Below are 13,356 nucleotides of genomic sequence, written 5' to 3' on the forward strand. Positions count from 1 at the left end.
CCTTTGATGAGGAACTTTATCAAAAGCTTTCTGGAAGTCAAGGTAAACAATATCTATTAGGTCTTCTTTGTCCACATGTTTGTTCACTCCCTCAAAGAAATGTAACAGGTTAGTGAGGCAAGATCTTCCCTTGCAGAACCCATGCTGAGTCTTCCTCAATAACTTGTGTTCATCAATGTGCCTACTCATTCTGTCCTTGATAATGGTTTCTACCAACTTTCCCGGTATTGAAGTCAGACTGACTGGCCTGTAGTTTCCCGGATCTCCTCTGGAACTCTTTTTAAAGATGGGGGTGACATTTGCTACCTTCCAGTCCTCAGGAACAGAGGCAGATTTCAATGAAAGATTACATATTTTTGTCAGAAGATCCACAAGTTCAACTTTGAGTTCTTTCAGAACTCTGGGATGTATGCCATCCGGACCTGGTGACTTATTAGTTTTTAATTCGTCTATCAGTTGTAGGAGCTCCTCTTTTGTCATCTCAATCTGACTCAGGTCTTTCAACACCCCTTCCAATATAAGTGGTTCTGGAGAAGGCAAACACTTCTCATCTTCCACAGTGAAGACGGAGGCAAAAAATGCATTCAGCTTCTCAGCCACTTCCCTATCCTCCTTCAGTAATCCTTTGACCCCTTGGTCATCCAAGGGCCCCACTGCCTCCCTGGCTGGTTTCCTGCTAATATATTTGAAGAAATTTTTATTGTTGGTCTTTATGTTTTTTGCAATATGCTCCTCAAAGACCCTTTTTGCTTGCCTGATCACAGTCTTGCATTTGATTTGCCACTGCCTGTGTTCCCTTTTATTAATCTCACTTGGACTAGCTTTCCACCGCTTAAAGGAGTCCTTCTTACCTTTTACAGCTTCCATTACTTTGTTTGTTAACCATGCAGACCTTCTCTTATACCTGTATTTTTCCTAACTTGTGGTATATATTTTATCTGAGCTTCTAGGATTGTATTTTTATATAGCCTCCAAGCTTCCCCAAGGGTTCTGACTGTATTTACCTTTCCTTTCAGTTTCCTCTTCAAATTGTATGAACTGAATATATTTTTAAAAAACAGAATAGGGAACATTTGTTCATACTTAACCCAGACATCCTCAATTCATTACAAACTCTGCTTACATTACTACACAGGCCCTTTTTATTTTATCAGAGACAGCATATAACAAAATGAGCATAATCACACAAAAATGCCTGAATGGAATACTAGGGCAATTATTTTTGTGTGAAAAATGACAATTAAATTGGCTGGATGGTTAAGGAACCTGTGCACACTGTTCAGTTCTCCATTGCTTCTAAAGTAATGGGAAGATTTAAAAAAAAAAACCCAAAGCTTATGTATTGTTGTACTGAATCTGACATTCCCCAGAGTCCATTCTTCTCAGATTACAGTCTTTAAAAACCTATATTTATTTTACTTACAGCAGTCTTTGAATTGGGTTTTTTGTCTACTGCTGATAAAAGAATGAAAACATTCTTATAAACCAAGACTCTAAAATCTGACAGCTTTCTTCATAATGATATATGCTCCTTATAAAAAGTGAAACGGCTGTCCTACTTTTCAAAAGACCTGTGGTGTTGCTCCTTGGAGTGAAATGGCTATTATAAATAACAAGTCAAGATGTTTTACATTCTAAGAAATGACAGAATTATTCTGCTTCGACTGGCTGTAAGAAATGAAACCAATAGGCTATTCAACCTGAGTCAAAGCTTCTAAAACCACACCACAAGGATTTTCCCCCCACTCTGTCTTCTAATGGTCACCTTCTTTATTCATTTTCTTCTCTCTAAAACTCTATGATCCAGATATAGCGAAATTTAGTCAGGAATAATGATGCAACCCTATCTTCAAGTTATAACATCCACTTTATTTGTTTATTCACTTAGAAATGATCTATGTTCTATCCTATCTTTCTCCCCAAACAGTCTTAAGGTGGTTTATAAGATTTCCAAGTCTTTTTTAACTTTAAAAAGTATATTGTTTTTAACACTAGATGGCATAAAATTAAAATACAGTTCAAGGAAAGCTCTCCTTTTATGTATGCTGCTGAAATTAGAGATCAGGCTGTTAGTGGTTTTTGCAATGCAATGTTGCTTTTACCTATATTATTAAGAATTCAGTCATGTGCTTTCATTTTATTATATCTTTAGATTCATGCACAGTATTAATATACATGCTGCCAGTTTCTTAAGAACAGTGACCAGTCTTGTGAATGTTCCCGGATATGTAGAACTTACTATAATTTCATTTAAAATATATTTTAGGATTCATAGTTTCTCATTCTGCTACTTCAACAGGACAATACCCTTTAAATTTGATTTCTCTTTAATTAAGGACCCGCCAACATGGTCCTGTTCTAAGGATCTATGTCATCATGGAACTATTCACACTGGCAGAAACTAGCGTCAGAACGCCACCATTGCTGCCAGATCAATTCAAATTATGAATTTTAACTACATTAACTGGTTTTTAAATGATGTTTAAAGTTGTCATTGTTAAATTTAAAGTTTTTATATTTATTACTGTATATGTATGAAATGTTGTTAGCCGCCCTGAGCCTGCCTAGGCGGGGAGGGCGGGATACAAATAAAATTTTACTTAATTACTTACTTTATGCAAACTTGTGAATTTTCATTTTTTTCACCATTCCCTTGTGCCCCTCCCCCCCAATAAAATGTATACTTCATCAAGCTACTGCACATGGAGCTTTCCAAGTTAACCTGGAGAACAGATATATGGCATATTCAAGCATTCTAAACTAGGGGTGTCAAACTCATTTGTTATGAGGGTTGGATCTGACATAAATGGGACTTTGTGGGGCCAGGCCATGCATGTCATAAACTGTAATGCCAGGTAGTAGAGATATAAACCTTATAAAGGACACAAACACAATCAAATATATTATTTTTTACTTAAAATAGAGACATGCTTAAAACCCTTGCAATATTTTGTTTAAAATTGAAAGGTGGAAGAATGGTAGGATTTGGCAATGCAATTTTTAAAATAAAACATCAAGAAAAGCACAAGGATCACAGCAGAAACTAAAATATAAAATGGTCTGAGCCTATGAAAACATAAATGGTTGGGCATTGCAAGCCCTTTGGTTGTTGGTTCCCAGGTTAGAGTACTCACTAGGAACCAGCTCTCAGGTCCATTCAGCAGAGACAAACTGGCTCAAAGCATCAACCCTTTATTTGCAACTCCAGGTGGCCATAGGAACTCTAGGAAGTAAAATTGAGCTCCACTCCATTTAAACAGATTGCAGCACAAAGTTGCAAGGAAAATGTGGAATGGATTTTCCGCTAAGGTCTCTGTTACTTGGTTTAGGCATTTTCTTTGCAGCTTTGCAGGGCCAGAAGAGCTGGGAACTTTGGCAGCCTTGGAGCTTCAAAGAGTGAGGACACGAGGGAGAAGAGGCAGACAAAATAGCCCTGCAGGCCTGATTAAAGCCCTGGGCAGGCCAGTTCTGTCCTACGGCCGGTCATTTGACACCCCTGCCATAGAGTCTACCTTCCAAAGCTGCTATTTTCCTCCAGGAGAACTGATTTCTGTCTTCTGGGGATTGGATGTAATTCCACTTAATTCTTCCACCTGGAGGATAGTAACCCTACAAGGGCCCTCTGATTCTTTTCCTTTGGCTTACACCAAAGGCTCACACCACTGGCCATGCCCTGTCTTAAATACTGGTAACAAGCAGAAACAGCCACTCAGTCCAGATTTTATTCCGCTGACAAAGAAATTCCCAAACTCCCTCCCCTTCTCCTTGTACCACCAATCAAAGCAGTCATTCTACAGTGATAGCAATAAACCTGCAAAGTAAGTCAGCGTTATTGAGTCTGTTTCACAGAGTGGAGTGCTAAGGATGAGATATACTTTCTTGCCAAAGGCTATTTAGTGAACTCACACCTTAGGCATGACTTCCCATCACTTTGGAAAATGTCTACTGAGAGCAATATAGAATCATTTGAAATGAAATAAAAAATGACTTTGAAGCAGAGGCATGAGCAGATCTAAGAACTTCCTGAAGCAGAACTCTTGTCTCCTAACCACTATTATAGTTCTCTGCTTATGTGAAATTTTCTTCTATAGCTAAAAAACTGAACAAATGAATCCATATAACCTAAACATCATATGTAGCCAACAGAGAAAAAGAAAGTTGAACGTGGACTGTTCCAAAGGATCAGCATGAGAAGAATGGTGCATAGTGAATTCGTTGCTGTATTGCACATTAATTACTCACATGTTTCATAGCATTAGCTCTTATGTTTATATTGTGAAATTTGCCACAAATTATATCTTTCTATAATCTTAAGCTTCTAAACATAAATTTCTGGCTATCTTTTTTCTTACCCAGATTGTAGAAAGTACATGCATCACAATGGTTTAACATGTACCCTTTGTTTTTTAGAACAACTATTTTACCTCAGAATCAAGGAACAACGGCAGATTTAGCGTTTTAAACTTTAGCATATGGGACACCAGCAGCCAAGAATAAAAGGGAGGTAGCATGGGTGATTTCATGAAGAGAGGGTAGAAGTAGGATACAGAACTCCCCAACATTCCTGCTTTCTCCCTTAAAAGCTCTCCTGTCTGTTTTTATCTAACTCAGAACTGGAAGGTCCAATAGAAGAAAATGCTTGGTAGGGAGGGTGGGAGACCATCAGCTCATGTTTTCATAAAATCCCTTACCTTGCATCATCATCACCACCACTGCCATCAGTCGGCATGGAGCCTCAGGCTTGGGTGTCATCAATACGCTTATGACATATTTATTTATTAGATTTGATTAATCTGGGTGTTGTACAACATATATTATAAAACAATATGCAAGTTAAAAACCAACACTACAATCTAAGTTAAAAAATTTTGAAGACGCAGATAGCACCCTTTGAGTTTTTTGTCTACATCCTGGTCTACCAGAGCATCATACTGGGGGGAGAAAAACTTACACAGCGTCTGGGGGCAGTGGAAAAAGTGAGGTGCCAGCCAAGTTACAAACCATTATTGTTGCTGTCCTCAACCAAAAGCTTGGTGGAACATCTCTGCCTTACAGGCCCTGAGGAATTGCATAAGATTCCACAGGGCCCTGATATCATCTGGCAGAGAGTTCCACCAAGTCAGGGCCAGGACCAAAAAGGCCTTAGCCCTGATTGACGATAGCTGGACCACCCTAGGCCAGGAATCACCAGAGAGTTACCAGTGGAGTGTAATGCTCTTCCAGGAATAAGCAACAACAGCAGTGCCAACCTGCCTTGACCCAGCTGTCTGCGGAGATCATCTGTCAGGGCAACTAGCACAGTCTTCGTCCCATGGCCAGGGTAGAATGGTCCCTTTGACACTTTTGTGTCACCATCAACTATTGTTAGCCACCTTGAACCGCAAAGAAAGGTGGAAATAAATGTTCTAATATATATGTATATGTTTTTAATAACAAAAAATCACTTGTGGTGTGACTCTAATCTTGGCAAACCAGGTTTGATCTCCCAGTTCTCCATGTGCATCTGCTGAGTGACCCTTGGTCACTCACAAGCTCTCTCAGAGCTGTTCTCTCAAGAGCAGTTCTGGAAAGAGCTCACTCAACCTCACCTACCTCACAGAGTGTTTGTTGTGGGGAGGGGAAGGGAAAGGAGATTGTAAACTGTTTTGAGACGCCAGTGAAGGGTGGGGTATAAATCCAATCTCTTCTTCTTTCAGACACAAGCTCTTTTTTGAACTATTTGAATAATAGGATACAACTGTAACTGGTGGCACTATATGAATTTCTAACCTAAGTAAAAAATAAGAAATGTAGAACTTTTTCCATATTGATCTCACTACATATCAAGTGCCATTCTCAGTACATAAATTAAACTGTATTAGTTGATAATCAACTACCTACTGTTGCAGATGACAGATGGGTTAACACTTGAATACTATTTTGCTTCTCATCTGTCCTCAGTATAATTTTGTATACACCATGTGCATAATACTCTAGTACTTTAGTATTATGCCCACTGTGTGTGTATGTTTAGACACTATTTATTTTTCTCCTTGGAGCATTAAATCAGCAACATAATGATAGGCCACTACTAACCCCTTGCAGCTGTGAATGTTTGGGAAGTCAAACTGTTCATCATTTTAATTATATTATGGATTTGAGCTTAAAATTCCTTTGTCTCTACATCATTTTATGTCAGTATGGGGAAGTAAAACTCAACTTCTTGGTTGAGTTGTTTGATTTTGGGCCTTCCCTAACCCAGAACAAGGTTCAATTATAAAGTTATTGTGAGTTTTTTAGGATAACAGATAATTCTCTCCCCAGGATAACACAGTGATATATTGGTATAATTCAGAGATAAGCCAGTGTGTCACTGCATCAACTCTGTGCCAGTGTAAATGTAGGACTGGTACCATTGCTGGTATAAGGGAGTCCCCTTATAGAAAGGGATAAACTAGGGGACATGCCAAGTAAGACATAAGACTAGTTTGTATTCTGCACCAATATAATATACCAGTGGAAAAAACAGGTATCTGTATAAACATATCCATTGAATACAATGGGTATGTAAAACAACCCCTCCACACACAAAAACACACACTTGCTCCTTGCCATGCCAACATACACCTACAATGCAACTTAGGATACTAATGCACTTATCTAAAACAACTGGTGTAAATGTCAGAAACACAAAGGCACAGATTAGGAGGTGCAGAAACCTGAAGAGCCCCTTGTTGGTGCCACTCTTTCAGACCTACAGCTCATATCACATGTAGTCCACATGTTATTTGTTGCTACTGCTGAACATTACTTATTGCTGTCCTTTCTATCTCTTCTGGATCTTACTAGATAATACTCCAAAAGGGACAGAGGGCTAGAACAGACCTCATTCATTGTTTGGTGCCAACCATCTGGTGAGCCTACAACGTCACTAACAGCTGCAATGAACAGAGGGCATTGCTTCTCTGCTATACAGTTGCAAACTTACTTGTTCTACTTACAGTTGCAAACTTATTGGTTGCTGTAGCTTTGGAGGCTTCTGAACAAATCATTGACTACCACAGATGTACCTATAATTGCACATTACCAGAAGTGATATTAGTTTTAGGAAATACAAGTAAAATTATTCCCTGTACACATGCAGAACCGATATTCTGGCTCCCAGGAGACTTTTAAAGTCTTTCTATACACAACTTCAGGCTTAGTTCAATATGTCTCCAAAGAGGACCAAAAGGAGGAGAAACAGATTTTTAAGTGGAGAATAACTTTATTGTCTTAATAAAAATACAGGATAGCAAAGAAAAGTAAAATGATGGCTTCTCCATGTAGCTGATAAGGGAATGATAGCTTATCTATGTAGCTGATAAGACAGCACATCTAGGCAGTGTTAAAATTCTATAGCAAGTTACTTGTGGCAGCCCAATTTAAAAAGAACTTTGCAAGATTCTAGTGTCCACTACTTCCTACCTCATAGTTCAAGGAAACAAGCTACCCAAGAAGCAGAGAAGTATAGAGAGTGCTCTCAAAAGGAACTCCAAGATGCAGAAGGTGAAAGGGATGGGGAGGGAAAAGGAATGGGTCCTGTGCAAAGGAATGAAACACATGGAAGTTACAGGAATCCAGAGGGTAGTGGAGTCAGCTGGCCAGAAATCAGGGAGCCGATGAGCCAAGGTCCCACAAGCATTATGCCAGCATTGATTGTCTTCCACCCACAATTTACTTTGTAGTATCTTACATACATTAATACTTTCAAATAATTATTGAAATGACTGACTAGGTAATTCATTTTCAATATCTACATAACATTTTATTTATATTCCTGATGACAAGTGTGAGCACAGCAGTGTCAGAACTAGAGGCACGTAGAAGAGCAAAGTACCCCTGTGTGACCAGGAGTCTGTGCAAAGAGAAAGCCATGATCTCCCACTTGAGACGTAATTCTCCTCATGCAGCGTTACACCTTGTTCATAAGGTCCATCAACCCTCCAGAACAGCTGCAGAAACCAGAAGGAGTGAGATCTAGTTAAGCTGCATTCTGTCTTGAATCCAATCCCTCATTTTATATATTCTTTACAGTACTAAATTAAGAATATGTTGGAAACAAATAAGCACTACTTTACAGTACCAGTTACAGTTGCTGTTAGTCAATGGATGTTTCCCCTTCCTCTCATTCCGTGTGCTTTGGAAAATGCTTTAGATGTGATTATAGCTTACAAATAGTCCAAAGAACATTTGGTACATTTCTTGGTCAACTATACAACTTCAGCACAAAACCTGTGGCTGCTAAAAGTGTATGATACCCATTTTCCCCATACGGCAAATAGCTCCAGGCTGAGGAGGGACTGAGATTGTACAAACTGCATATGGAAGAAACTTTCTCTTCCATGTTGCAGCCACAATCTGAATTTCTCTTCCCTACCCCCAGCTATTCCTGGCTTTAAAAACAGCAGGAGATATTCATGTGTTCTCTCATCTAGTGAAGCCTTTGCTTATGCTTTGTTTCCATTGAACTTTCTGAAACTTCCATGTCAATAAACAAGTATAGGAATGAGCTAATGTAAAACTCATCCTTCTTGTGTGTTTATTTTCTTCTTTTGACTACATTCACACCACCTGCAAGCATCCCAAATTAGCTCTCCATTGATCAGCTCTGCCATGAATTCATAGCATGGGGACACATTTATTCCTAAATTATCCTGGCCAGATGTCAAGATTCACCAAGAGCCAGAATAGTGTACTGGTTAGAGTAGGATTTGAGCCATCCTTTTCTGAATTCCTGGATTCTGATATAGAATCTTAATGACTGACCTTTGGTCAGTTACTATCTCTCAGTCCAAGCCACCTCAAAAGCCACAGCTGTTGCTGGGAAGATACAGTGGAGGAGGGCTAAGCAATTTTGTAAGCTGCTTTGGGCCCAACTGGGGAAAAAAACAGGGTATAAGTGTAAAATCTCAGGAGCAACTGTTCAGGGCCATTTTAACAGGCATCTTCTGTATGAAACCTGTGAAGTTATTTTCAATATTAGTTTTTCCCCACCAGGTTGCAGCTATGGTTGAGAGACTAAAAAAATATGCATTTTTATATAAAATTAAACATTGCCGATTAAGTATTTTAGCACTTGAAGAATTCAGAGATACTTGTTCTGTTATACAAGATATAAGAATGTAGTTTGATCTGTGTTGGCTGAAAGAACTAATGACAAGTCATTCCTCTGACTTCAGAAACACTTTTAGAAGACTCTTTGAGAATCAGTCACAGAATTAGAGCTGCATATGTTGGCTTACCGGTGCCATTGCCATGCAGATTATGTTGTTTGCAGGCTGTGAAATGCCAAGATGCCAGATCCTTTTGTTGATGGAAAACACCCCCTTTTGTTGACCAGATGCCGCCAGCTATTTATTATTGTTGTTTCTCTTCAGGGGCTTTGCAAAGCACAAGCATGTGCTACAGGATTAACCCTGCCGGCACACAGGCACCCTCCTCCCCGAGAGCCACTGCCAATTAAACTGTCAAATGTCAGGCGAAAGCAAGAGGTCAGATGGAAGAACTTTCATTTCATTTTAATCTGTGTCAGCCTCTGACTTTAACTGGCCTGGGTGGCACAGAAACCAAAGATTTGGGATGCATCTGCAAGGATTTCAGATGTATAAACTGGTTCTGCTTTCATCAATAGAAAAACCATTTAAAGTCACCCAAGCTACAGATTGCTTATACAGTGATGCGCATGTTTTATTTAAGACAAAGAATCGTATATTTAAGACATAGAATCATAGATTGGTATGCCTGCCAGTAATTTACGGTACACTGTGAGTCCACAAGAGTGGATTGTCCATTCTCAGTATCTGAGAAATAGTGTATCTCATGATCTTTTAAATTGAATCTTCTTGCATAACAATAGGATGAAAACAGGTCTTGGTACCCTCTAGTGGTTCTCGAACAAATACCCTCTAAGTCAGGGGTCCCCAACCCCCTGGCCGTGGGAAGGAAGTGGGGAGGAGGCAAGGGCAGCGCCGCTTTTTCAGCAGGTTGCTTGCCGCTGCTGTTGATCAGCGGGGGTGGGGGTCAGCCTTTAAAGAGCAAAGGAGGTATTTCGCAGCCCCTTCCTGGGTCTTAAAATTGTGAAAATGGAGAGAGGAGGAGGCGCCACTGGGGAGGCTGAATTTGGTGCCCCCACCCTACCAGTCCTGGGGCCGCAGTGGGCGGGCTGGCCCTGGGGCCAGTCCCTGGTGCCAAAAAGGTTGGGGGCCACTGTTCTAAGTGGTTCTCAGACAATGAAACTAAGTTTTTACCTCCCAAACATGCAACTGAAAATCAAGTCCTTTAAGATTCACAGTTGTTGGGAGCTTGCAAATTTGGTGTTGGTCTGAAGCAGCAGAACAAAATTGGAGCTCAGTGGCACTTTTAAGACCAACAAAGTTTTATTCAAGGTAGAAGCTTTCGTGTGCACACTTGTTCAGATACATTGAAATGGAAGTTAACAGTTCATATATATACAGGTAAAAAAGATGTTTGGTCCTAACATTTGTTAAACATCTACATCATGCTGTATGCTAATTTGCTGCTCACCCAGGGGTGTCAAACTCATTTGTTATGAGGGCCGGATGTTCACCTTGTCAGGCTAGGCCATGTGTGTCATAAAATGTAATGCCAAGTTGGAGAAATATAAACTTTATAACGAACACAGATGAACACACACACTCAGCCTAATCCACCCTGCTGGCTTATTGAGCCTCAGTCAACAGAAGGAAGAGAGGCTTGGCTCAGTAGCTCTGCTGTGCAATTGAGAGAGCCTGGCAAAGCTAGCTCTCCTTCCCCCACGCCCTCCCCAAGAGAGGAGATTTGCTCTGTAGGCCTTGTGCAATTGCCCAGCAAGGCAAGTTGTGATTCAGAAGGACACAAGAGAGGGAGAAGGAAGCAGACAACAGTGAGTTGCTCACAGGTCTGATAGGATCCCTCTGGAGGCCTGAATCGGCCCCCAGGCTGCATGTCTGATCCCCTGCTCTACCTATATGCATGCAGGGCTGGCCCTAGCCTATCTGGCACCCTAGGCAAGGCTAACTTCTGCCCCCTCCCCTGATAGAAGCAGGCCAGGGGCAGCTTGTTGCATGACATTGCATGAGACATCACTGAGTCACATGGGGGCATCCAATTTGGTACCTCCAGAAGGTCAGCGTCCTAGGTAATCACCTAGTTTGCCTAGTGGCAGGATTGGCCCTGTCTATATGTACATGAAAGCTAATACCTTGAATAAAACTTCGTTGGTCTTAAAACTGCTACTGAACTCAAATTTGTTTCATTTTTAGAAGTTATGAAGTGGAAAAGAGGAGCATAGTAGCTAATCTATTGCCCAGTCTTTCAAATGCTGAATCTAAAATAATGATGCTGGCACTAGAAGGAACCATTTAAGGTTCAGATCTGCTACCACAATCCTTGGAGATCCCCAGCTTGTGTATGGTCCCTTTACAGTCCTCATTAATGATGGAAATCATGCAGGGATGGGAATGATAAACCATTGACACTAACATCACCCCCCACAAGTTGCCTGCTTTGGCTACCTCTTATTTTTCTGTCATCGCCAACAAAAACACTGGAACAGAACAAGGTGTGAATGATTAATATGTTTTCTTTTACTCACTCACACACTTTTCTTCCTCCCTCACACTCATTTGGCTTCATTAGCAACCTGTTTGTCAGCCATAGCAGTCAGAGATAGAATATTTTTCTTCCTTCTGTTGCCAACTCATTTTTTAAAAAGTAGCCCCATCTGGGTAGAGGCAGTCCTAGGTGAATCAAAGGTGACACACAACGAAATCTGAGGAGCAGAATCTATATCTGGTTGCCAATGAATTCAAAAATGTACTTTCCAAGCCCCAATTCAGTGAAATAATAGAGGAGTAACAAACCTGTGCCTGTCCATCTTCTTTTTGATGCCTAAGGCAGCTTGGGGCGGGGGGATCTCAACATTGAAGGCTGAGGTATGTGCAGCTTCTTTCTGGATGAGGTTCAATGTGTCTGAATTTTTACCTAGACTTCACAAATGTAATGAAAACATGAATTTTACCTTAAAAAAAAATTCTAACTTCAGAGAAAATGACAACTTTTAGGGTTGCCAGCTCTGTTAGCAAATTTCTAGGAGGTATAATGCCATATCACACTCCAAAACAATCATTTTTTCCAGAGTAATTGATCTAAAGATTTATCAGCTGTAATTCCGGGAGATCTCTAAGCTCCATTAGAAATAGGCAACCTATGACTCTCAAAGTACTTAATTTGAAGATTTTGCCCAGATTGATGTATAAAAAGTCAGTTTAAAATGTACATTGGAATAAGATTTAGAAGGCGGGAAATAGTCATTCCCCCTTGAACTAAGTACTAAGTACTTGCAGCCCGCTTGTGATCCGTCTTTCCCGCCCAATTCTGCCAGTCTCCCTCCTGTGCAATGGCCTCAGTTCAAGCTGTAGTCCTCTTTCATTTAGCTTTGTTTTGTCATCGAATCTCTTCGGGAGCCGGATTGCCCTCTGTTTTTACAAAGCTCTGATAACAAGCAGTAAAGCTGCTACTCGCTTTTCCTTCGTCTGGTGGGTCTGCAAGAGCTCCTGCAACACTACCCTTTTCTCCTCAACTTTCTTTAATTGACTTTTGTGAACCATAGCTGAAAAGCAACAACCCCTCCTACTCGCCCCCTTTCCTCTCAGGAAAAAAAATTAATTTCCTGCCTCTGCTCCTCCCTCCCAGTTCCAAATCGAGTTCCCTCAGGGCGGCTCTTTTGTATACACAGCAGAGACGGGCATCTCTCGCGAACCTCGTGCAGAGATGAGGAAACTTCACAGGAAAGTAGCCGCATTTCTCCCCTTCTGGCTGCTCTTCGAGCAGGCTGCTAGCTACCTCTACGACAACCGCTACGCCGGGTAAGTCTGCCCGCTCTTTCTTGCTTCACGCACGTCGCGGGTTTGCAAGCTCCCTTGGGTTTTTTTTTTCCCTTGGTACTTGTGGGAATATACGGCCCGATTTATGGACTGTAATGTACATTCTAATATATGTTACAGTGGTTTCACATTAGCATTGCCATGCACAGTAGCAAACCAGAGCTCTCAAACGGAAGACTTTTGTGCCTGTGCGGGAAAAAGCGATCTAGGTAGATTGTTTCTGAAGTGTAATAACGCAGAAGACTGGGCATTGGTTAAAATAAAATGAGCTAATGTTTGACAAGAAAGAAGGATATTTAAAACTGACAATCTTTATCGAACGATATGGACGTTTCTAGGACGAAATGAATGTCTGTACTGGAATTATTGAGGCAAGAGGAGAATGCGCTGAAATTCAAGTTTCCAAACTGGAATGCTAGAAGACCCAAGGAATTATCATGCACATAGAATG

At 40.7% G+C, this 13,356-nt stretch overlaps 1 protein-coding gene across 1 annotated transcript in view; it reads left to right on the top strand.

Moving 5' to 3' along the window:
• Window positions 1-12,710: 12,710 nt before the first annotated feature.
• The window catches only part of CPA6 (carboxypeptidase A6), an 81,601-nt gene continuing 80,955 nt past the window's right edge, over window positions 12,711-13,356 (top strand). Inside the window, exon 1 of the mRNA XM_060243669.1 lies at window positions 12,711-12,887. Within this exon, the coding sequence (XP_060099652.1) occupies window positions 12,793-12,887 (95 nt within the window). The 5' untranslated portion in view covers window positions 12,711-12,792. The remainder of the gene's footprint in view (window positions 12,888-13,356) is intronic.

Source organism: Heteronotia binoei, chromosome 7 (assembly GCF_032191835.1).
Source record: "Heteronotia binoei isolate CCM8104 ecotype False Entrance Well chromosome 7, APGP_CSIRO_Hbin_v1, whole genome shotgun sequence".
Classification (NCBI taxonomy): domain Eukaryota; kingdom Metazoa; phylum Chordata; class Lepidosauria; order Squamata; family Gekkonidae; genus Heteronotia; species Heteronotia binoei.